The sequence below is a fragment of the Haliotis asinina genome, chromosome 9 (assembly GCF_037392515.1).
Source record: "Haliotis asinina isolate JCU_RB_2024 chromosome 9, JCU_Hal_asi_v2, whole genome shotgun sequence".
In the NCBI taxonomy this organism is placed as follows: Eukaryota; Metazoa; Mollusca; class Gastropoda; order Lepetellida; family Haliotidae; genus Haliotis; species Haliotis asinina.
Genome location: NC_090288.1, coordinates 61,420,377 through 61,447,060, shown reverse-complemented (window position 1 = coordinate 61,447,060; position 26,684 = coordinate 61,420,377). Strand labels below are relative to the sequence as shown.

Genomic DNA, 26,684 nt, shown 5'->3' with positions numbered 1-26,684 from the left:
GAACCACTTTACTGTGGCTGTTGTTTAATGCCGAACTCAGCAATGTTCCAGTTATGTTATTGGTCAGAAAATAAACTAGTTTGGATAATCAATTGACAGCAATCATGAGCATAAATATCGTTGAAATATGATAACACGAGCAATCAATTCAGAGAACAGACCTCCAGATCCTGTTTATGGCGTCTTACAACAAGCAACAGATGACGAACGATTGCAACCTGGATCACCAAAGGGTGCAACACAAGGTACAAGGTCGTAGGGTACGTCCGGATAGAAAACGGCTCTTACACCTCGGCATCGAGGGAAATTGACAAACTATTGACGTCATCTTACAGATTGGCACAATAGCCTTTGTGATGTACGCATGTTACATCATACTTGGTTCTTGACGACATCATTTAAAACACACAACATAGATATTTGATAAAGGAGAACAGCATGTAATCTGTGTCATTCAAACAAACGACAGACAAACAGTTATTCATAAACGTTTTGGAAATGATGCTGCTTTAATATCACTGTGGTATCGATTGCTGTGCAGTGTCGGTGTTTTTGGCAGACAGTGTCAAGGACAATTACAATAGTGCATTTGTGAAATGTCTCAACATATATTTATTTACACAAAAATACTCTCACAAAAGCTCAGCCGTTTACTCAGCAACGTCCTGTGGTAACGAATTAAACACTGCCATTTCAGAGATCAGTTGGTCTTAATGATGTTAGCGTATTCACACGAGAGTAAACACTAGAATTATCGGAGATTTTCGTTTGCTGGGGAACTATAGGCCAGGGGCCTTTAAGACCCTAATCAATGCCCCTTTAGTCAATTCAGATCTGGTCATTTGGTCATTGTGGGGATTGACGTAGTGTGTCTTTCGTGTACTCGCATAGACGTAGTTGTCAACGCTGCAACCGCCTCATATCGACCTCGATACTTTGAAAAAGCCTTTTATATACAGAATCAATTAGGAATCGCTTACTGACAGTTATTTCCCCGTTGGATTTCACCATAAGAGGCTGAACGTTCCTGGTGCGACGAAGGCTCAGCTTGTCTTGTAAGGGGTGTGTGACTCGCGGCTGCTGGAAGTGGATAGTCGACAGGCGATAGAGCAGGGGTAGATGGATAAGACAGTTATCGAGACGACCGCTGTTCTGTTGTAGTTTTAGAGAGGTGGTTAGGCCATCCGTATCTTTTTATCTGTTTTTCATCTCGAACTAAACGACCAAGACATTTATAGAAAAAGTGTGTTTCACAAGTTGTGTAATCATTTTAAGAAATGTTTAACATTCAGATCACTTGGTACAAGCCACTCCCTGATAGAGGGTGAGTTGGTGGTTTTTACTTTGTGTAGACGAACAATGAGTTTTTTCACCGTGCAAACATATCGTGTGAAAGCACATAATTGTTTATTTTCAACACATCAGGACATGAATATCTACAACGGAGGGTAAAACTGAGATAGGGACCTTTGTAACCCACCGTCTGAAAGAATATTCAAGTCGGGAGGGAGATGGGTATTACAAAACCACGCCCAGTCTTATCACCCTTCAATTGCTTTTAGTGCCTGAAACTTATTGCCTGTTTGTGAAGTTATTTGGTGACCGTGTCAAGCACTCCCAGACTCATACACACTATCTCTCAATCACGTACGTTGTCACATATCCACTCACCCTATCAATCACTCCCAGACTCATGCACACTATCACTCGCTGACTTGGTTGACACATGTCATCGTATCCCTCTTGTGCACATCTGTGCTCAGTCTGTTGATCACTGGATTGTCTGGTCCAGATTCAATTATTTACAGACCGCCGGCATATAACTGGAATATTGCTGAGTGCGGGGTAAAACTAGACCCACTCTCACATACTCATACGATAACAAGTTGAGTTAAACTCCCTGACCCGCTCACTTAAAACACTTTATACTATATTTCGTTAATCAACTTCGCGTTACAAGCTCTTTCCAGTGAGCGATTCAGCACTGAGTGCATTATGGTTTCGCCGTTGTTGGAGATATTCCAGTAAGCATAAAAGGTCCTCTTAGGACCCATGTTCGGTGCCGATATGTTACGATACCCTCAATATATCGGACACTGCGTTGATCACTGGGTTATCTGGTACAGACTCCACTACCCATAGACCGCCGTCATACAGCTGGGAAGTTGCTGAGTGCGGCGTAAAACTACACTCACACAATCACTCACTCGGACTCTGTACACAGTACAACCTTGCTACTGAGTCACATGCTGTATCTAGCCCAGGCGTTGTGGATTATTAATGAGCAGTAATTGAGCTTCGGCAGCTCAGTCTTCTAAACACAAAGCTAACTCAACCCGCCAATTCATGTTCAAATTGCTTCAGAAAATTGAGGGAGGACGAAGTTGGTTGTCCCTCGAGTCGCCACTTTGCACGTAATTACAAGTTAGTGCTATAGTGTCCGCATCTCGCGGTACCTCCTGCTAGTGCCGATCAATGGACGCCGCTTGCACGTTACACGGAAGTAGGAGAGATGAGCCGCCGCGCGATCTCACCAACACTACTGTTAAAAGAAGCTAAGAGATGCTAGAGCCAGCAAGAAAACACGCCAGGAAACCTACACTGGTCCTCTCCGCGCTGCTATACTGGAATGCCTGTGCTGTTTTAAAATAGACAGATTACACTTCTTGCAAAACTAGCGTGTGCTGTGTCAGTGGCAGCGACGGAATAAGTTACCTTGGTCGGTGCCTGCTGCGATGCCAACTTTCCCCTAGACCAACAATGCACATGAACAGGTAAACAGCGTCCGGTGCTACTCCAGGCTACATGTGGATACTTACAACGTCTCGGGGGTGAGTAGTGTGACGAAGCAGCTACGCCCTAGATCACGGGGTGCATGGCCTTGCATGATCACATGTCAGTTCTTGGCATGAGTTATCTATAAAAAAAACCATGTTTCATTCAGACCGTTTGAGTAGTGTTTTCCATGAGTGGATACCTATATAAGGTTCAAGGTTGGGAGTTTCAGTGGCTTGGTAAATTATATATGAAATAATACTACGAGTACATTGTTTGTGTTTGCGAGTATGTCAACAAACTGTCAAATGTATTACACTGGCACGTGTTAATGTAGTTTTTTTTAAAAAAGAGTATAGCGCTATATACTGCGTAGCGAACACAGATTTGACCTTCGTGTAATGTAAATAGTGTATCAGATAGCAAATCATTCTTTTGCGTAGCGCAAATATCCGGCCGCACGAACATCTGTTCCAACGTGTTTCTCAGATCGACGTCACTACCTATGAAAAGCATCACCGGTGTCAGCGTTATCGTGGTTTATGTAGTGTATTGTCATAGATATCTCCTCGCCCACCGACGTTAATACAGGTTCCAAATCGAGCACAATATCGGCACCACACGTTATTGGCATGTGTGCAGGACATAATGTCACAGCACAGGATACCTTTAACGCTGGAAATGCTTGTTCCAAAATATCATTACGTTGTCAGTTCAAAACTGACATTATGTTTCACCATCCAACACATATAATACACATCCTGTATATGTGCCGTAAAAGTGAACATACATAGCCCATTATAGCAAGCTTCGTTATAATGAAATCTGAATTCCTCCCCGCCCAGTTAATAGTTTCGTAAAGTATTCCGTATCATAGGGGGAGCGACATGGACGAGATACTGTCTAACGAGGGAAGTTTGGCTTCGCTGCAAAACCCTGAGTATGGAATGCATCATCCTCCCAGGTGTGTGGAATCACTCCCCCCTCCACCTCCAGGTGTGTGTAAGGGGGGCTCAGGTATTCCCTCCTGACAGATGGTCGGCGCTACAAATACCTCTCGTGCTTGCTAATGGACTTTCCAACCAGAGGAGTTCTCAGCTGTTTTCATGTGTACAAATATTTAATTGTAATATTATTAGACATGTCGAACAAAAACATCGATTTGAATATGCATAACAGCTCTACTTATGTAGCTGTCTAAATTCAGTATATGATAGTTCAATAGTGTCGACTGATAGTTGGAAATTATTAGTCATCTTTGATAATCGTTACGTGAAATGGATGTACTTGTAAGGAACTGACTTGAACCTGCGTGCACATTCATGCGCGCACATTCTGACCTTGACCTCCAGTATGCACACGCTGTGGTAAGACGGGACTTGAGTACAATTGTCGAGATCTGAGGCCGCAGCGGTAAGATAGGGGAGGGTGGTGGAATTACCGCTGCTGACGCTGCAGTTTACACGTGCCCGTGAGCCGTATGCGGCAACCGCTTTACCTCGTTCACACAAGCAATAAAACATCTCCAAGAAAATAACCACGTCATGAAATACGCTGACTCCCATGCGCACTACAGTTCTTGTGCGGGATGTTTTCAGCAACAAACTGTTTGTTCCCCTCTGCAAAGTCGCCTTCTATGAATGTTGGAAAATTTATTTCAAAAATGAAATCAGTTTCATAATATCATACTCTTCAATGAACAAATTAAGTAGTGAAGCTGTTTACCATTAATATGAAGTATAAACACGTTAAAGGATCTACAGGTTTAGTCAGTTTAAATGTTGTTGAATTCCCCACTACTACCACTACAATTGGTAACGTGTCCCCCAAATCAGGGAGCCTGACTGCCTGATCCCGATCCCGTTAGTCGCCTCTTACGATAAGCATAGTCGCCGTTTATTGCAAGTATACCACTGCTGCTGTTGCTACTACTACTACTGCTACTACTACTACTACTACTACTACTACTACTACTACTACTACTACTACTACTACTACTACTACTACTGCTACTGCTACTGCTACTACTACTGCTACTACTACTACTACTACTACTACTGCTACTGCTACTACTACTACTACTACTACTTCTGCTACTACGACGTCTATACTAACAATATCACAACTACTATTAACAATAGGCCACACAGCACACAGGTATATATTCTCAAGCGCTGCTCATGTTTTCCCGATCGATGGACCAGTGTACGCTCGTTTCATGCTTCGCTCTCCATCGAGTATCCCAATACTGACAGGTATACAAAGTCGTTGTTGTTTCCCGGCTGACTGACTGACAGCCATACGTGATCAATAGGTCATACTTAAACACACGGTCTCGGTTAATAGTAGGCAGACAATAGGTCAAATACCTGTCGCAAAATATTGTGCTGACAGAAATATATCGGAATATTCGGAATACTGTCACAGTTGAATGTCTTTAAGCCTGTCTTCAGCCTTGAATCCGGACTCGGAAGCTGGCACTAATTCAGTATTTCCAAGTGTGTTCATATTTGGTGCGTCTAACAGAAACATTTCGTAAAGTCAGGAAGAAAAACTGTCTCTAATAGATAGGCACAGGTGGCCGGCAAGATAAAAAGTGCCCATTCGGAAACTTCTCGAAAGATCACGCCTGTACTCGCGTACAGCAAGAACAGATCACTCTAATACTACTAATACAAGATCGTTTGGGGACATTCTATTCGCTTTCTCTTATAGCGGGTCAAATGCAGCCACGACAGCACCTGGCACCGTTGTACTTGCAACAACCAAATATACCCTGAACTGTTTCATCCATCTCTTCCGTTGCGTACACAAACAAGACACGTAATCGTGAATGCAATGAAAAAAACCCCGTTCTTTTGAATGGATAACTTCAAGGAGGAAAACGTACATAAGATCCTCAATTAAAGAAACGTTAAGTACATGCTTCCCGAATGATTAGCAAAACAGCATTTGTGTACTGATCCAATCAACCGACTCTGAAAAGAACATCCGTCTTTGCCCTTGATATGCTTGATCTCATGATTAATCTGTTGCAATGACAGACTCTCCCTCGTCAGTTACTGATGTCGTTCAGGCAGCGGATTGTTATCAGGGTGCACTTCAATGGGATACTTTGTACTGCCCGAATACACCTCAAAAGGTTGCAGTGTCAATATGGAGGCATGTTTTTGTCTCAAATGTGAAGTATTTTTTCCAGTGCTGTACAAATGTCTTTGAAAAGCAAAGCCTCCGCTGATCGATGGCGTTTGCATGTTGCAGTAACCAAACACCAGCGTCACCAATGCGATTTGCATCAATAGCGAGTTTAAATGTTTTCTCAAATCTGTTGCTTTTAAGACTTGGTGTGTGTGTTTTTGTTTTTCTAAAGCTGTATGTCAACAGGTATTCCAAAGAGAATTGTAATTTTGTTTTTGGTAAGAAGCACCTCTCCTTCAGATCAAGTTGTGTTTACTGGAAGTTGGAAATTTACACCAGCTTCAGTTTATACTTGGTTCGGTTATACCAGGCACTGACCGACCAACTTGTGCTCGAGCAGGTTCACGTTTTGCAATGCTTACAGGCAATTTTGCCATGGATTGTTTTCGAAAGAAACTTCTCCAAATGCCCGTCTAAAACTGTACTGAAAGACTTGAAGTGTCTTGTGTATAGAGTGAAGGTCTGCTGTGATGCCATTGTTGAAATACTGACAGGTGGTTAGCATTGTACAGCCCAGACTGTATAACCTGGTGCTGACAGGTGGTTAGCATTGCACAACCCAGACTGTATAACCTGGTACTGACAGGTGGTTAGCATTGTACAACCCAGACTGTATAACCTGGTACTGACAGGTGTTTAGCACTGTACAGCCCAGACTGTATAACCTGGTACTGACAGGTGGTTAGCATTGCACAACCCAGATTGTATAACCTGGTACTGACAGGTGGTTAGCATTGCACAACCCAGACTGTATAACCTGGTACTGACAGGTGGTTAGCACTGTACAGCCCAGACTGTATAACCTGGTACTGACAGGTGGTTAGCACTGTACAGCCCAGACTGTATAACCTGGTACTGACAATATCCAGCCGGCGAATCAAGAGTAAAAATTTGGTTTGAGGTTTCAGTCAATGGGATCTAATAATCCCCTACAAATTACTGAACTTTCTATCTTCCAGTAATTGAATGTCTTCCTCCCACTTCTCGATTTCTTAATAATATTTTAAAAGTGCAATGGAAACATTCAAAGGACCACTGTGACGTATAGTGATACGCATTGATTTGATCTGGATTTTACACAATGGTCACACTGAAGTACTTGGGTTAGCCAACCACGTTTAAAATCCCAAAACAAATGCTTAAAGGTCACATGCAACCAAAACATCAAACATAATTAAAACACATTTATCACTTATTCATGATATGTAATATACATTGCTGCTTTTACAAAAACAAATAAACAAAATTATAAGCGTACAATCGCGATTCAAAAGTGCAATATTTTGTACTTGGGCTTACTTCCACCGAAACGAAGCCCTCGGGAGACCGAACCCAGTCAAAGCGGGTGGATATGCACTCAAGTGTAACGACGGCTTCCGATTGGCTGTTTCATTTGCTGATATGCTGAGGGTTCATTGTGTGTACAGAAAGATGATCTGTTTGATGGGCATTTTAGAAGTATAGCCAGTCACAAGAAAGTAAGATTCTTTATGGATAACAACTTCTTTTTGTGTACTTGATACGTCGTTTCAGTATGGATTCATATACTGTTGTCAAACAAAATCATATACACTAAAAGAAGTCGTTATCCACGAGGAATGTATATAGAGATGTTGGGTTTGGAAAATACATGTTCTCTGAATTTGCGCTCGATCCAATCAAAAATCATGTCAGCAGAGATGGTAAACTACTGCGTGGCTGGAATCTGTCATTCGTCCAAGTACAAAGCAGTACTTGAAACTGACAAGAGTTTGCACCAGTTTCCGTCAGATCCAGTCATCCGAAAAAAATGAATGTAGGTTGTTTGCAACCCACAGACATAAAACATATCATGTGTATCACACCTGCCTAATTACATAATGTGGCAGACACGGGACTGGGGTGCACGAGTCATAAATCAACTTATTTTCTCTATGTCATATAGTCTGATAGGTGTTAAGTTCAAACTGCACGTGGTCAATGATTGAAGCTGTGTACTGCATGTTGTCTTTAGCAGACAGGCAGGCAGACATATAGATGTGAATAAACCAGACACTGAGCTTTCTCTGTGACAGAAACTGCTTACTACAGTCAACAAGTTTTTTTTACGTAACGAGTAGATTATTTACTTGTTTGTGTACACAACCAAGATTAGACTACTGCTCACGACCTCAGACGCTGGGCATGCATACTGTTTCAAGCTCCGCGAACCTATTCACTGTGCATGCGTTATGGACGCAGCGCAGCACAGCTGTTGAAACCAGTTTTTCCCCCAGCGCTGGGGGGAATTTAGTGAAACGTTTGAACTCCGATTTCGCGGGCTTTTTTTCATCGCGTTTGTTTCAACTTTATAGGTTGAATTGGCATTTTTTATGACTTGTTTCGGTAAGTGCATACCGAAAGGTACCAGAATCTGCAAAGTTGTGTTTTACGTTGCATGTGACCTTTAAGAATGCCTTTCCTCTTTGACCCTCGAAGACCCCCTTAGAATTGATCTTAAGTAACCCATGCTTGTCCTAAGAGGCGTAAGAGGTGACAAACGAGATCGAGGTGGTCAGGCTTGCTGACTTTGTTGACACATGTCATCGTATCCCAACTGTGTAAATCGGTGCTCATGTTATTGATCAGTGGATCGTTCAGACTTTGATTATTTACAGACCGCCACCATACAGCTAGAATATTGCAGAATGCACATTTTCTCTTAGAAATGACTTCTGGGAATCTTATACATGGGTGTCAACAAATACTTATTACCAAACTTAGTTTGAGGCAAGGGATCATCATAAAAAATAGTTACCAAACTGAATGCCCCTCAAACTCTTGTATATATTTCATGGAGGCAGGTGCAATTTCCTGGCTAGGTTTGTTTATCACACGGCATGCACAACAAGTCTTACAAACGTTTGGCACATCCTGATGCGAACTGGGCAGGAAAAATGCCTCTAATCTCATTATAGGTTACTTCGTCAACACCCAAATGGCCAGCCATTGAAGTTCAAGGGTCGAACTCATCCCTTGTTGACGGATTCACTGGGAAGCCATAAGTATATGGCTAAACAAACTCGAAACAAGATACAGAAAACCTCAGTGGGAGAAAAGGGTATCCTGAATGGCATGATCTATAAATGCGTCGTTGGAATTCTCCAAGGAGGTTGTGTTGTCTCAGATCATGTCACTCTTGAAATACTTCTGTTTCTGAAGTGATTCGGTGCTCTCAGAAGTGTTTAGTTCAATGATAAGGTATGGATCAGGCAATACCCTGGACTTGATCGGTCATTACCAACAGGCACCGCCTGAACCTTGCAGATATTCCTTGAAACCAACTTTCCCAGTCACTGTATCACATCTGACTGCAAATCCACAAAACGGAAAGGCGAATTAGCATTTCGACGAGAAAGCATCACCAAAGCAGCCAAGGCATGACCTATCACCGCCAGTAATAAAGTGTTCCGATGTCCTCCTAATATATAATTGTTTCAATAGGGAAATATCATCTTTAAGATCTTTGTCTTCAAGATCTAACGACATCAAACATATGTACTTCTCTTCATTTAAATACACTCTACATCAATGTCCAACGCTCTTTGGACATTTCGAATTTGTGTGCCAGCTTACTGAAAGAGAAGGTCTAATCTGAAATTTTAATTCATATCAAAGAGGCTTTTGAAAAGTCTCCTTGACGCTGAATTATTTTAGTTTCGAAACATTATTTTCCCAGATCTGAATTTTAGCTTTATATCTGGAATATTGCTGATTAAAACTAAACTCAACCACTTAATCCCTCCCTTAGCAATGAAATAAGCCCAAGGGAGTTAATCGTAAAAATGGTACATTTACAAAGCCGTAAAACTCTTACAGGTATGTGTGTATATTTCCCTCCCACTGGATGCTGGGAGGTAGTCTTGTCAGGTTGACATTACGGACACGTCGACATCAAGACCGTTATTTGAACAAAGTTGACAGACCGCGAGTTTCGACTTTATTACCAGGTTTAAATATATAATGAAGGAATGGTTCCTTTGAGGAGGAAGCACTAAATGCACCTCAGCTGAGATCCGAAATAGAAACTGTCTTAAAAGGGGTTTCCATCTTAACAATGTAATCAATATTGCTAAATTGTACAATTACGTTTTTTTGTGCGAATATCGGAGTTTTTCCTTCCCGCATTTGTGACTGAAGATACGATAATGGATTTTTTAAAGTCTTGCTTGGTCGCTACACTGTTGTCTTTAATGTTGAAAGAACAATTCTCTTCATGATATTGTTTCATTAAAATTTATACATTAAATCTTCTTGCAGAGTATTGAATTCAAAGGAAATATCGGTATTTGCATCCATAGAAACGAAGGAAACACTGCAAACTATTGATCACCAGTTTTGCAGATAATGAGTTTTGTAATTTGTTGAAGCCGTTCAAGGAGATGTATTATACTGTGCTATTGGCGACCGCCCCTACATCTACCTCTTCATCGGCCGCCTGTCACTGGTCTCGGTCAACGTGTTTTACAAACATATCTAAACCGATGGCAAGAATACAACTGAATATATTTTAACTACATGTCATTTAAACTTCAAGTATGATAGGAAAACCAAGTCCATGTTTGTTTCGTTTGCCACAAACACCTAGATCAACACCAAGCACTACCTTGAATCTCCGAAAAGGTTGTTCGGATGACAAAGAACGTGACTTTAGACAATAGCTACTGTTACTACTGCCGCTGCTGCTGCTACTGCTACTACTACTACTACTACTACTACTACTACTACTACTACTACTACTACTACTACTACTATTACTTCTACTTCTTGAAGACAATCGTTCCCTGACATTTAAGGTCTCTCCCTGAAGACAAGATGTATCTGACATTGACCTGGAGTCTGACGCCGAGGACACATTCGCTCCAGACATAAAGCATGTGTGTGATCTTTGTGCATCATATCAACCACTGCTTTGTCGTACCCGATACCGAGACAATGCTGACCAACTGCAGAACACTGTCTGACTGACGATTCCCATGAAACTAATGGCGTTACCGGTCCGATCTCAGATGACACATGGCGAGAGCCCGGTTTCGATTTCCCACATCCTCGAACCCATGTCTCTGTGTCCCTTGCTATGGCATTGCGGGAATAGTACCAAGAGAAGTGTGATTCTTTCTCACTGACCTCTTAACACAGTGAAACTACATCATTGTAATCTGAAGTATTTAATCTCATGGCCTGGCTCATGGACCCCTTACTTTGGTTAAGGGGTCAGAAGCTTCTCATCTCACCCCCTGATTACCGGTAATTATAAACTACTGACAGAATATATTTTCTCCAGGAACTATGTTACAGTCGCCACCAGACACATAACAACTGCGTATACTGTTTCAATGTTTTCTCGGTTCCAGTGCTATAGAGGTAATTTAACTCTGTCAACTGTTTGGTGACTGTAACTTCTCAGTAATTAGATATTCCAGTGTTAAATGTTATCTCTTCTTTGAACACTCACAAGCTGACATCTGTCACTACAAATTAAAAGTCAATAGGTGCTACCCTTTTTAATAACATTTGTAACGAATAGCACTGGACTTCATCGACATCGGGAACATCGACACCACGCCTGTATCGACATGGGGAACATCTACGCCACGCCTGTATCGACATGGGGAACATCGACGCCACGCCTGTATCGACTTGGGGAACATCGACGCCACGCCTGTATCGACATGGGGAACATCGACGCCACGCCTGTATCGACTTGGGGAACATCGACGCCACGCCTGTATCGACATGGGGAACATCGACGCCACGCCTGTATCGACATGGGGAACATCGACGACACGCCTGTATCGACATGGGGAACATCGACGCCACGCCTGTATCGGCATGGGGAACATCGACGCCACGCGTTTTGGATGGTATTTATCCAAAGAATCAGTGCGGAAACTCTACACTACAAAATATTTGTTAGTCAAATCCTTCACTGAATATGCGCTGTAAATTCCCAACACCTTCTTACCTCAGATAAGCACTTCATTATGGCACTCTATGGTAATACTTTGGCATTCATGCTAAACTATGTAATACCAGTAAAACTATATAAGGACACTGTCAAAGGCATGGAGTGAGTGAGTATGGCTTTACTGCGCTTTTAGCACTAGTCCAGCAACATCACGGCAGTGGACACCAGACATGGTCACATGCATGAGCACATTGGTTGGTTGGTTACACAGCAATATTCCAGCAATATAACGGCAGTGAGTATAGTAACGCTCCAGCAATATAACGGCAGTGAGTATATTGGCGTTAACCATGAGTGGTTTGAAATCAAACTCAGCCACTCTTTCATGGCCTACTTGTGGCGAGAGTCGTTAAAGTCAGTCATATCGTCCCGATGTATAGCGTCTGAGATTACATGAAGTACACAAGATATACCTTGTCATATAATCAATACTTTCGGTCCAGTAAGTCGGGATAGGTTTATCAGGGTTGAGGACTACATTGATTAACAACAATCTTACGCTCCTACCTTGAAGTCAGGGGATAAATAATTATATTCCACTCCTACAAGATCAGTCGGTGATATTTGACGTTCGAGATATGCCGAGGTTTAATCAAAAGCTGGCTGTAATTGCTTGTCTCTCTTTGAAGCCGTTTCGCGGTTAAACATGTGAATCTGCGGAGCAATAGCTGCTAGGGTGATTCAACACACGTGTATTTGATTTCAAACCTGTGCATGTTTACTTGTTTCATTGAATTCTGTCAATGTGCAGCAATTCAAACGCGGCGTTATTACCCCGAATACTTAATGATTATGTTAGGAATTCTTTATGACGAATAACCTCAGTGATTACAACAAAATATAATAACGGTGGTTCGCCGTTGACGTTCGTGCCACACTTTGAAGCTCTGTGACGTTCAAACTATACAGACGGACAAAAGAGAGGTACACATTTGTGTATCTTAAGGGCTGGAAATGAAACGAACGCGAAATGGTTATTTTGCCGGGCCGCTTTTGTTACGGATATCAAAGCTGTAGTTTGGGTCTGAAGTAGTGTTCGGTGATATTTCCAAGTACAATTTTGAACATGTTCTCTGAAATGTTGAGGTCAAATCTATTTTTCAGGCATGAAGTCTGCTGTAACTCTGGGTGCCAGTGGTTAATACTGAAAAAGACAAGGATAGTGCGGTGCATTATTTTGTCTGGAGGTACCGATCTCTTTGTCTGTTCTTCGAGTAAATATCAGTGGCCCTACTGGATCTACAGATCTTCCTTTCGGAAGGGAATTGCTGAAAATAATGAAAGATTCACAGAACATTTTGTTCCTCTCATATTAGTTCCAAAATATAATATATTTTAACTCAGCATACCAATCCCATCCTGAATACTTTACTTTCAGATACTTTTTTATGCTAAAATGAAAATTAGATTAACCAAAGTTCACATCCTGTAAATTGGTAATTACGGATTTGGGGCTTTCATAAAATGTCATGCAAGTGGTAAAATCTCATCTACATAATTTCCGAAATAATGTTAATTGATCTATTTTAAAGTAGTTTTTACAAGATTAATCCATAATTAATCCAATTTTCTTGCTATAATATATATTTGTTTTCAGTTGTAAGGAAATGGAATTTTAGATGTACTGGTACGGCCGAGTCAAGATACAACAACATCCATATTGTGTGTGTTCAGTTAGCACTGAGACGAGCCTTAACCGTATTTCCTTTGCCCATGGAACGAACAAGAGACAACACTGTCTTCCGTGTATCTATAAATTACGATCATTTTGCTCGCTCCGCTCACGCTTACACAGCGGCAGCATTATGTTGCGTGGTTCTTACTTTCCTGGAAAGAAAACCTCATGGAGTTGTGCCAGCGTAACGCCGTCATTTTCATTTTATCTCCAACTATGACCCACTCAACTGTGTAGGAAAACAGCTGATTTTTAATAGTGCCTCAAACACCGACTGATGTGAACGAGGCTATGGTGATTACGGAAGACCGCCGGTAGCAACCTTACTGGGATCAAAGTCCTTCAGTGGAAATTCTGATGAGTTCGACCCCCTCCCGTGCGTCGGCCGCGCCCCCGGCTACACGCAGTTAAGTGGGAGGAGTAAACTGGCTGGGGTTCGAGATGAGCTCGACCCTCCTGCACTGTCTCCAGATTACAGACAATCCCGGTTGGAGGTTTTTTCACGATGATCATTAATAGTTATTAGTGTAAGGTTGAGTATGTTCAGGATATTTCTTTGTTCTATTGAAAGTCCTTTGAAATGAGTAATGACTCACTGGCTCAGATTAGAGAATGCGTAAAAAAGAGCTAGAATTTCATTATGTTCGCAAAGTTTCCCATGAAACGCAAACTTTTGGTTCATTTGGATACCAGTTTGCTTAAATCTTCCTTTCAACTTTTAACCGTAAGCCGAACCTTCATTATATCGCGCTGCCCATTTGTGTATTCCACCCCTATTCACTTTGCTGAATTACCTCCCTTAGCCATGTCAGGAAACGCAGATCCTTATTCTGACGAGTTTGTTCAACACTGTAGGTGTTACCAAGGCAACTAAACAGCAGACCATCAGCTGACGGTTAACTTCCAACCTGTGCTCTGACAAATTACAAGATAGTGTGGTCCCACGGCTTGTCAGTCAGCCTAAAATGCCGCCCATCTACATAATGATCACCAACAGACGAATATTCGAGTATCGGTCAAACGTAAGTTCCAGTGCCCACGTCAGTGAGCGTTGACCCAAAGCACCAAAGGGTGACATTGTCCTGGAAACTGGGCACAGGTGCATGTTTCAGACAGAATGATGGAGTGGTATCAGCAGCTGTATCATGACGACGTCCGACTTTGACGGAAGTGTCTTTATGTAACAACGCAACATGTAAACGATGGGATATGGTATTTCTTGCTTTATTGTGCACGTTTTCTCCTCTAAAATGCACTTGAAAGGGATGGCAGTTTTTTTTATTGTTTCTTCATGGAATAATTATTTCTTGAGGCAGTTACTGCAAGAGGAGCAGTCGGAGGATTGTGGTGAGAGTTTCTCAATGTTTGAGTGGCGTGCTGATTATGCCAGAGCAACGCTTCGTGTGGCCTGAAGTATATAATTAATCACTCTTGCTGCAGCATAACTTATATTTAGGATCACCTGATCGTCATAACATCTTCAAACAAGTCACAAATATTGAGTAAGGTCAAGGTCACGAAAACATGAACAAGTAGAGGCGTTATACAGTTATACACGCAGGGCGTGCTGGCAGCAATACATGCAGTGCGTATTGGCAGTTAAACATGCAGAGCCTCTGGGTAGATTTACTGGTAGGGTCTACCGGCTGCCTATTGCTGCAGGGCATATTGACAGATTTACATGCCGGCGTACTAGCTGCCTATTGCTGCAGGGCATATTGACAGATTTACATGCAAGCGTACTAGCTGCCTATTGCTGCAGGGCATATTGACAGATTTACATGTCGGCGTACTAGCTGCCTATTGCTGCAGGGCATATCGACAGATTTACATGTCGGCGTACTAGCTGCCTATTGCTGCAGGGCATATTGACAGATTTACATGTCGGCGTACTAGCTGCCTATTGCTGCAGGGCATATTGACAGATTTACATGTCGGCGTACTAGCTGCCTATTGCTGCAGGGCATATTGACAGATTTACATGTCAGCGTACTAGCTGCCTATTGCTGCAGGGCATATTGACATATTTACATGCAGGCGTACTAGCTGCCTATTGCTGCAGGGCATATTGACAGAACTACATGCAGGGGCTGTGCAAGCAGGATGTACTATAAGTTATGGGAGCAGCTTATATTGGCAGATAAATATTGAGAAAGGATTTTAACTAGCAGACTGTCAGTCTTGGTAAAGGAGCTTCCTACAGGAGATGGTTTTCTGAAATGACGTTAGTTCGCACTAACAGCGAATATACACTTCGTGTAATTACTTCCAGCAGGTGGTGTTACAGGTTAATGAAGCGGAAGTTACGCTTCATGTAATAGATTGCCTGGGGATATGCTGTATGCATGTCCTGTGATATTTCTCGTGTATTATCATCCAGGTGAAACTGTTAGAAAGTTTATCAGTTACGTTATATACGCCACTTAAACGGTAAAACTTTCTTTGAAAAAAAATTACAAGTTATATATAACGAGTGCGATGTTATTATTTATCTGTGAGTAGTAAGCTGAGTTTACACTTTGAGATCTTTTAAGTCTGTTAATTATTTCAGTCGGTTACGATTTCAACCTGCCCATCTTTAAGCAGTGCTTAGTTTCATCCTATTACCCATTACGCCTGTTTTTAGGCTGGGCTGTGGAATCAACCGGTGCAGTCAGATCACACACGACCTGGGTTCGAATCCCGTCATGTGTATTGTGTTTGAACCTAAAACCCTGATCATGCGGTAAATTCAGCCTAAACTGCAGGAATGGTGTGTTGCAATACATCAAATAGTGCCAGTTTCGTACCGTGTTAACATGGTCTATTTTTCAGGACATGAAGTAAGATAGAATGTCCTCGCTTGACAATCCCCCGCGCTCGCTTGACAGTCCCCCGCATGAAGAGGTGGTGCTCTCGGAGTCTGGAAATATGTTCCCTGCGGATGTGGTGTGGAAGGTGAGACATCATCGAGATTGTGTTACTATGACTCTCCATTCACATCTGGTATTTAAAGGTTGATCCTCTCCATGGTTGTTAAAGGCAGAATATGCCCCACTGTAACTCTGTGTAGTAATTGTAGTCACACAATGTGGCTTTAATACCTGACATTGTCCCCAAAGGCGCTGATCGCTCATCGTCTGCTCAAATGACAATACACCACCTCAATAACACGACGTGTTGTTAACAGTGGCTCTCCTAATACTGATCTGTACCCTGGGCCTGTAGCCCCACACTACCTATGAAAATGTGGAATGGATCAGCGGACTTAGAACTAGCGATCTCCAACCTGGGCTTATTCGTAAGGGGGTGCTGGGGATCTTTCTCATTTGGGAACACAGTAATGGTTAAGAGTCATGTTGGTTTATTTATAATATTTATATTATATTTTATACGTACTACCGGGAGGAGGGTTTAATCGATGTGTTGACGTGTGTGCCCGTTACGCTGAAAGCCGTGTTTAATGTGGAAACTGCTTGAGCGGTGTAATTCGAGTGATGCCTGTCACAAAAGGCACGATGAAACCCTGCTCATTCATCCACACACCCACGTGACGTACGCACCCAAGTTACAGAACAAAGTGTATGAATGTATCGCTATAACAACAGTATGTCTTGTTGCAGGTTAACCTCCTCATCGCCTTCACCATCTGGATCATCCTGATGAACGGACTCCTGGTCCTGGGGCTGCTCAAACGAAAGGACCGTCGCAACAACACCTACAACTTCCACATCATCAACCTCGCCATGACCGACTTCCTGTTTGGCTGCACTGTACTTCCGGTGAAGGTGGACATGTTTGTAAATGATGAATGGAACTTCGGCGCGGAGATCTGCCAGTTCTGGCTCATGATCGACAAGCTCCTCACGACGGTGTCCATTCTCATTGTGTTGGTGCTGGTTGCGGAAGGATCTGTTGACTTAGCGATCCCAGACCTCAGTCCAGGGTCAACATTGCCTCTGTGGGCTGTACTTATCGCCGGACCATGGATCATTGGAGCAGCGTTTATCATACCATTCTTCCTGTTGCGGGCTGACTTCAGCAATATACCTGACTGCAGGGCACAGTTTTCCGATCTGGAGTTCGTCATTCCACTTGTCACGTTCATAGTTCCAGCCGCTGTGGTGTTGTGTCTCGCGCTTGTTATAATAATCATGTTGTTCCTACAGCGACCTCCGGCGGCAATCATACATTCTCAGGAACGGCGTAAGACGGTGCGACAGCAGACAACAGCGTCGTGTGTGATCTCCGTGGTGTTTGTTCTTATGTGGGCGCCGTATGGTGTCACACAGTTCTTGTCAAGTCTGAACCTAGGCAGTCATCCTTCCTTCAACCTTATGCTGTGGGTGGCCTACGCAAACTCCGCCATCACGCCTCTTCTGTGGCTCATCCTCCCCGATGTTAGACGCGGGTTCCGAGACATGTGCTGCTGCTGCTGTTACTGTTGCTGCAGATCAAGTGACCCAGAGTCAATGCCGCGATTGGACGGGTCCAGCATGAGAGTGATAGAGAACAAGTACTTTGTGTCAGGCAGACTAAGCAATATCCAGGAACACGAGAGTCAGACATTTGTGTGACCCGTCAAGGTCGTGACCCCTCAAGGTCATGTCCCGTGAGGCCATGCCCCCATGTACAGGGCCGCATATCTATACCGGTTGTTGTGAATCTGTGTTGTGAGAAGCTTCTATGATGGATCTTTCACTATATTGGCTGGCATGTCGTGTATGTGATTACGCTCCCCAACGACGATCGCTCGTCACGTTTTGTGTTCTCGAATGTGTCACTGTTATCGTGCATTACAATAAGATGTGTTGTAAGTTGTGTGAGTGTTAGATCAATTATGCATGTAGCTTTGTACAACTACAGCGACGCATAGACGAGCGGACACGCAACAAGCAGACCAACCGGTCTGTAGACTCCGTGGTATTGTAGGCATGGTGTTCACGACCGATACAGTTGGCCGCGACCCCCTTGTCAACGGTCTGGACCCCGTCTCCGACTATCGTAAATCACAATGATTTGATGTACGTTATGAGGTGTTCGGACCATGTGGCACTACATGCAGTAAGACACATAGCTACTCCGGCCATGTGTCAACACAAAAAACACCTAGCTAATTAGTCTCAACACATACAATCAAGATTTTTGTCAACCAGGACAATTTCACCACAATCGTTGGCGTCAGAAGAACGAGGTATAAATTTGTTGTAACAAATCTGCGAATGTTTTCTGTAAGAAATAGCCACACAATGTTATCGGTTTAGAATAGTTCCGATATTTGTGTATGAGGCACTTCAGACTAGTTGACTTCGTCGTCGTCTCCAGACTCCGTGCATCGTGGCTCATGACATCACTCAGTGGATGGCACAGTCTCATTCACGTGCACAAACAAACGAGACAACACCATAGATATTAGGCCACCATCTGCCGGTCCCCGTCACGTGCCCCGACGCTCTTCCCTGCCCCGACACTCTTCCCTGCCCCGTCTCTCTTCCCTGCCCCGACACTCTTCCCTGCCCCGTCTATACCTCAGTATGTGCAGATGTCGGCGGCGAGCATCACTGCACAGCCATTACATCAGCATTTGAGTGAAACCCCTATTACTGACCTCGGTGAGTGCGACATGTACATTTGCCGTTTATAGCATTTATTCATCAACGACAGTGCACGAATACTACATTAAAGTTGTTATTTAGCTTTTTAGTAAAATGGTGGATTACTATTTTGGGTTGTTTTGTTGTGTTCGGTAGGAACTATGCTGTAGCTAGATCACGTGACCGTCACATGGCACATCTGGACTTAATGAAGTGAAAACTGAAACACAAACGACCTTTACTAGTAAGGATTCGTGCCCCAGCTCATACGATCCTGATTCGCCTAAGGGTCGCAACTCTCTACATCACATTTCGTTGCAATAACCGCCACTCACGCCCAAAGGGACATCAGAACCTGAAAATATATTTCGATTGTGTATCCAGAAACCAGCGTCTGCATAATTTCTATCCAATATGCATTATCCGTTTTTTTACATAATTGCGTTCGAGACTGTTCGAACTCCACCCTAGGTAGACCTCGACCAGTGCAGCGCTGCATCCGAGTTCAGGAATACTGCACATCTAGGGGGCGTAACTCTGGACGTGCTTATAGACCAGGGGCACTGCACATCTAGGGGGCGTACCTCTGGACGTGCTTATAGACCAGGGGCACTACACATCTAGGGGGCGTAACTCTGGACGTGCTTATAGACCAGGGGCACTACACATCTAGGGAGCGTAACTCTGGACGTGCTTATAGACCAGGGGCACTACACATCTAGGGAGCGTAACTCTGCACACGGAACTGCGGTTCAGGGGCCAGTCCACGGGCAAGATGCCTGCAGTCATACTTACTGAACTTATTCACTAATGTATGCATCTAATGGCTGAAATTCTTTACAAACCACAGACAATACATGAACCCTACACAGTCTGACATATATGAATTAAGAATCAGCAACACGCGTCATATATTATGTACACAGAACTGAGTGAGAATGACGCTTGCATTGTCTCGTTTACTGCATATCTGAGCCCGAAACACTGCAGGGTTGACCAGGGCGAGTCTTTTGTAGGTTCGAGCCCAGGATCAGACCTTATTAACACCCTCTGTCTATCAGCACCATCTTCTTAACGTCACCGTATGTAGCATTTGCAGCGTTTCCCTGACGCCAGACTCATACGCAGTGTTATGTACCGTTCACATCAGGATTAAATAGTGTTAAAACACTCATTATTACTTGGTCACACGCAGTTTTACTACAGTTTTTACCCGGTATTGTAATAAGATGGCGACTCTAGTCTCGCTCAGTTCTAGCGTGTGTACATGAAATCACTGGTTTACTAGCTCTGATTCAACTGGGTGTTTGTGCGTGTGGCTGTTGGTTTGATGGAAACCCTAACATATGACGCCACTAGCGCAAATGACTATTGCCAGATCTATTTGCGAATACATACTTCTTATAAATATCCCACCTGTAATTTGACTTAAACCATGAAAGACATGAAATTAATTTCCTGTTCAGCTCGTGTAGCTCTAACGCTGAACAGTGAGGAGCGGATCACTAAGTATTTCGATTTGATCTATGGGTGAATGGGCGTCCCTCACGACATCCTCTCATCGTCCTAGCGGCTGCCGTGATAATCATCACTCTCCAGATCGATCTATTAGCATACAGGAAACACGACGTGTTCTTCTAACTCAATAATTTAAACTCATCTTCCGAGAAGTTGCATTAATCCCACAGTGAGCTGACACATATGACTGATCACGTGTTCACCATGGCAACGTAACACCCACGAAGAAGAAATACAACCTCTAAGACTGGCTTCCGAACTCCCTACTCTGGTTACATTGCGCTAATTTAGCACTATGCATTGTGAGCACGAATCCAGGTTCTGGCTTTATCTTCGGGATCGTACACGTTTTGGTCGATGTATTGAATGATTTAAAAGAACGCATGTTAAAGCGTTGTCGGTAAACAGTGTATCAGATACATCGCAGCTCTTCCATCACTACAAATACACACGGGACAAAAAGTGAAAAAAAATAATATCGTACAATTTGCGATAACACAAACAGGCGCTTTGCTTTCTGCGCGTCAGCATTGACTCTTGTTTCGTTTTCAATCGGAATGTTCAAGTAACTGAATTGTTAAACCGTCAAACGTTTTACGGGATATTTTAGAGGCATTTTTGTGTGCCGTCCATTTACTGCGTATTTTCAAACACTGTAATTGATTCCTACCGTGAAAATGTGGAAAGAAATGTTTTACATGCCATATTGATCTCGATCAGGAAGCTCGAGTTGACGAACAATGCGAACAGTGCTTGTGTGAAGGACCAGTAAGCCAACTATCTGCCTTAGTTCAGTCTCTACGGTGATCCATAACAGATCATGTTTTTGCGAGATTTGAAAGATGTGGGTAGTTCTTGCAAGTTGGATTTAAGACCTCAGACACCAGTGCGTGTGTCCCCAGAGCAATATTACTGATGTGTATTACTGATGTGTATTACTGATGTGTATTACTGATGTATTACTGATGTGTATTACTGATGTGTATCAGTTGAACCAGTGCTGCTAAAACAAATGTAAGTTACAAATCTGAACCTATTCAAAACTCAGATATCAGAAATATCCCGATATCTGATGTTATTTTCGTAATTATTATTTGGAAACCAGACCTGTCCCTGGTGTGCAGTAACATAGTTTGCAACTGACAGTGACAGGAAAATACCCCAGGACCGAATGTTCCACTGAAGTGTATTTTCTTCGATCTACTGCCTCACAATTTCCGCAGACAGATAAATGGTTTCAAGACGCTGATGTAGATAATGTGTATGTATTTCAACTGACATGCGAAATACTGACAACTGTTTCCGTTCCAACTCTGTTGGCTTCTCGGCTTGATCCATCTGTGTGTCTCTGATGGACAGGGTGCTGATACAAAATCAATGGCATGATCTTCGTCCCATTCGACTGGACAGGGTTACTACTAATGATGGATGGAGATGAGTTCTCCACACCGGGTCTCAGGTGCCCTTCTCAACACTCACAGCAGCCAACTGAAGACTTACTGGGGAAATCTTTGTAAAACCCGTTCTCATTATCACCAGAGAGAGTTGCTGACCATTGTCCACGTAACACCCGCCGTGGTCTGTACACTTCATTCCACTATTCCGTAGTTCCTTGGTTGGACTGTGTCCACACCTTCCATGTTGTATGCTGTGTTCTTCTTAGCCCGTCAGTATATTGTATTGATATTTACCAACAAGAGTACAAAAAACATAAATGACAATCAAACTTATCACACGAAATTATACAATTTGGTAAGACTGTATAACAGCTTTGTTTCGGAAACACAATGAATGCAGATAAAGAAAGATAAAACTGGCCAGGACTTTTTATGATTGTGCAAAGACTATTTTTATAGCACCCGGTCATTTCTACCTGAGATAAGAAACCGCTCATTCTTTCAATGGGTCGCGTGGTCAGATTCTGTGGATAGCGTGGTCATGACATTGCTCATAATACCAATCACTATTTACAGAAACAAATATTAAGACAGCTTCTCACGGTACATTCACACGGTAGGTTTTCATTGTAGTGTGACACAAGTTTCTCAAGGTACATTCACACAGTAGACTTTCCTTCAGGCGTCACACATCATTCTCACGAGACATTCACGCTGTAGGTTTTCGTTGTTGTGTGACACAAGGCTCGCACGAAATGTTTTCACTGTTGTGTGACAAAAAAGCTTGTCAAGGCTGGTTTTCACGGTAAGAAAAGAGAGAACTTCAATGCATTTACCTTTCAAATTCATCTGCAAAAAATACGTATACAACAAGAACAGTATTATGAAAGCCCGACTCCGTTAGCTAACTCTACAAGTCACGAAAGAAAACAACACGGAATTGCATCAGTTACAAATGAGATTTACAAAGTCTATTACTCGGACCACATCACACATCATAAAACATTCATCAGCTGTGAGAGTTTCGGAAGAAACCTTGGATTCATGCCAGACCACACGACAACCTCAGGACCTTTTCGTACAAGGTTTGTGGAAACATAAGATATCAATAACCGTATTTGGTCGTTAATCCCCACGATTTGTCTACTACCGCTGCAACAGAGACGAGAACTAGCCAGCTGCGGCCATCGTACAGACATTTCGATCGCCATCACGCATGCATGTGGATATATGTTCTGATCACCGCCCAATATCAACCGTCAAGTTGTACAAATGGATCTAAGTATACTGGACGATGTGTCTGGTACTTAATGGACGCATGCGAGGTGTCTCCTGGAAGCCTGGAAGACTGATGACAAAAGAATGTAACTGAGTGTAGTCTGACAATCACTAGAACAAACATCAATGGTAAGCAAACATGTCTGAAAGGTCGTAACTGTTAATATGATTGTAAACCAGGAAATATCGTGATATGGAATCGTGGAATGCCCAAGGCAAACAGCGATGAAGTTCTTGTCTGTTAATATAGATGGGTTGCTGACGTAGACAGAAGCAAGGATTCTTGAGGTGAGACCGTTAAGGAAAGCAGAACCAGAAACACGACCATGCGTACCGGGAACATTGATGTATGTGTATCGAGGTCCACTGAAAATGTATTTGGTTTGTGTGTTAATAGCCACTTAATTACGATAGAAGACACCGCACGAAGTCACATGATATCTCAACGGCCATCACAAAGGTCAGACTTGATGTTTCATTGATACCTGAAGCGATGAAATGAAGTGGTTTAAATGATGATGGTGTTAAAAAGCCTTATCGAGTCCACATATGTCCAGGTTAGTTTGAAGATTATAATAAACAACCCTCTGCGGTTGTTTGTAGCTACCGTCAGTGTTCCTGGCATGCACGTGTGGTAATGTGAATTTGAAGCCTGAAAGCGTGTAAATGAAACAAGCGATCATTTCAATTTCCCTGGATAGCAAAGCGTTAGCTCACTTACTTCCACTGTGTCAACAGACACGAAGCAGCTCTGGGACCATAGTGCTGCAGAATACACTTTTCACATTAGCGTCAACCTACCGGCGTCAGGAGAGACGCAGTTTTCTGTGTCAGCTATCACGGCTCAGTATTAACACCCAACCAGACGCTGCTGACATGGGGACAGTAAACATTTGGTCCATGACGCACTCTGGATGTATACCCACAGCATTACGTGGTTTATAGATCATGTATACTTCATACCTGCAGGCGTTATAACCTTATTGTCCCAAGCCATGTGTGGAATCACTACAACACAAGTAACGCATAGTTCGGTGTTCAACTGATCCTACTCAGATATGTTCTATATCAGAAACACACAGGGTATACACATCCTATCACATTGATGTCTTTGAGACATTGTGTACTTTCACATGCAAAGTCCATCAGTGCTAGTTGTTGAAATCAAGTGATCACCTCGTGAAATAATCGACGCCAAACATTGAACAGTTAAACACATATCAGAATCTGGTGATAAAGTACAAGGATGACAAGCATTCCTGTGATTTATGTCATTCTGTGGCACAGTCTCTGCTCAACTGATTTAATCCCTGAATAAATAAATCATTAAATGTTCATTTCTCACTTTTGTTTATTTCGTCTGGAAAACATACTTGTATATAAACGTTTATATACACGTTCAAGCACTGGGTTAAAACACGGCCCAGACGGATTAGTTGCTTTTTGAAGTGCATTGGTATCAGAAGATATAACCAATACCTAAAAATCCATTTCCGGTTCCAGTCTGACAGACCGTCTCCTTTACCACTCACTTTATTACTACTTGTATTCAATTCGCCAAATTGGTTCGTTTGAATAAGATAATGATTCATGCAACCCTAATATAATTCCATGTAGAAATGAAGCATGGATTAAATCGTGTCTACATATAGGCTGGGGAACCTTTAAGCATCATTAATCAATGGGATTTACGTGAGGACGGCTCGGTGATACGTGTTATGTTCTAAGTGGACATATTGAAGTTAGTTACATGTTGTATTTATCATGTACTGTAACTATGTTGAGTCTTCCCGCTGGTATTGCCTCAGTCTCTTTTTCGGACCACATCATACGTGATGAAACATGATTCATGCCCGACTACATAACAACTTCAAGACGTTCTCATACAAGGTTTGTGGAAACATAAGATACTCTCGACCAGTTATTGACTCTCTTAACCACCAGGGCTTAAAGTGCATAACTGAAATGTTTTGGCCATGACAAGGGAGAACCGTATTAATTGTAATTCACATTGAAAGCGTCTCAGTAAAGTTCTGTTCTCATTAATAGACATTTGGAAGATGTAATCCTACATGCCACTCCTGAGAGATCACACAGCTAATCCTGGGAAACTCCTTACAAACCTCTTTAGACAAACACACCTACCGGCACTCAGTGTACAAGAATAAGCGCATAACTACACAAGAGCTGAACTGTCGCTATGGATTATTGTGGAAGAGACAGCATGTCACAGTACAAATACACAACACACATCATAAGAATCATAATATTGTCTTTCTAAAGTCCTATTACAGACCATGCTATTTTCACTGTTCTCTCACCACCTGTAACGCGTACGTATTATATGTCTCGAAAACATCTTTCTTAAGGAGTCCTTTTCTAGTTGGATCTGTCAACAACACTTGTGTGGGAAAAGCAACATGCAGAACCAGATCTACTTTCTGTCAGTTTCTTGATGTTCCCTCCGCATCAAAGTTCATGATGTCCGTTGTGTGTCTGGCCAGCAGTTCACCACAGTGTTCAATGACACGATTTCCCATGGCTTGTTAAAGGTCTCTTGTTGAAGAGTTTTATAACTCAGGTAACATAGACACAGAGAACGAAAAACAACAAACATAAATCATGCATGTCAGATTCCCCTTTTACTCAAATTGGACGGGGACGTGTCTACACATGAGAGTACTTTCATGTTATGATTCCCTTTCTAAATCCAACATATGTGTCGATATCAAAAATACATTTCCCCGGATAATACGGTATCAGTCCGCTGAGATCGAAGTGTTAGAGAATACAGATCACTTTTAAGATTAACGTCAACCTACCTGCGTCAAGACAGACGAAGTGTTCAAAATGAACTATCATGGATCAATATTAACAACCAACCAGATGCTGGTGACATGGGTTATTTGACACACAAGGGAGGCATGGCGACTGTACATAAACACTGACCCCACTGACTCACGATGAATGCCCGCAATATTACCTCATATATAACTCTGTTCCTTTGTAAAATATGACATGATAATATCAACAGTGGAACGGGGCAAATGATGATCTCACTCACTTTTGGTTTTTTTTATAGAAGTACTTTTCACAAATATATTTGTTTTAAGTCGGAGCTTCGGTTATGCAGGCGTTCCTACCTCATGTCCAATCCATGTAAAACACGGTTTGCTTATGAAGTGTGATTTAAAAAAGAATGATCCTATTTTTGCTTCTAATTTCACTTTCTTTTGCTCATGGTTATCTAGCATTTATATGTTTTCAGTGGGCAGCTACAAGAT

General features: G+C 42.5%; 1 protein-coding gene across 1 annotated transcript; it reads left to right on the top strand.

Annotated features, from left to right (window-relative positions):
- The first annotated feature begins 2,381 nt into the window (after window positions 1-2,381).
- On the top strand, window positions 2,382-19,335 carry LOC137296266 (beta-1 adrenergic receptor-like). Its single transcript, XM_067828018.1, has 3 exons — window positions 2,382-2,831; window positions 16,449-16,571; window positions 17,237-19,335. Exons 2-3 carry the CDS (start codon window positions 16,467-16,469, stop codon window positions 18,188-18,190), a joined length of 1,059 nt encoding a protein of 352 aa, XP_067684119.1. The 5' UTR covers window positions 2,382-2,831; window positions 16,449-16,466; the 3' UTR covers window positions 18,191-19,335.
- Window positions 19,336-26,684: the final 7,349 nt, after the last annotated feature.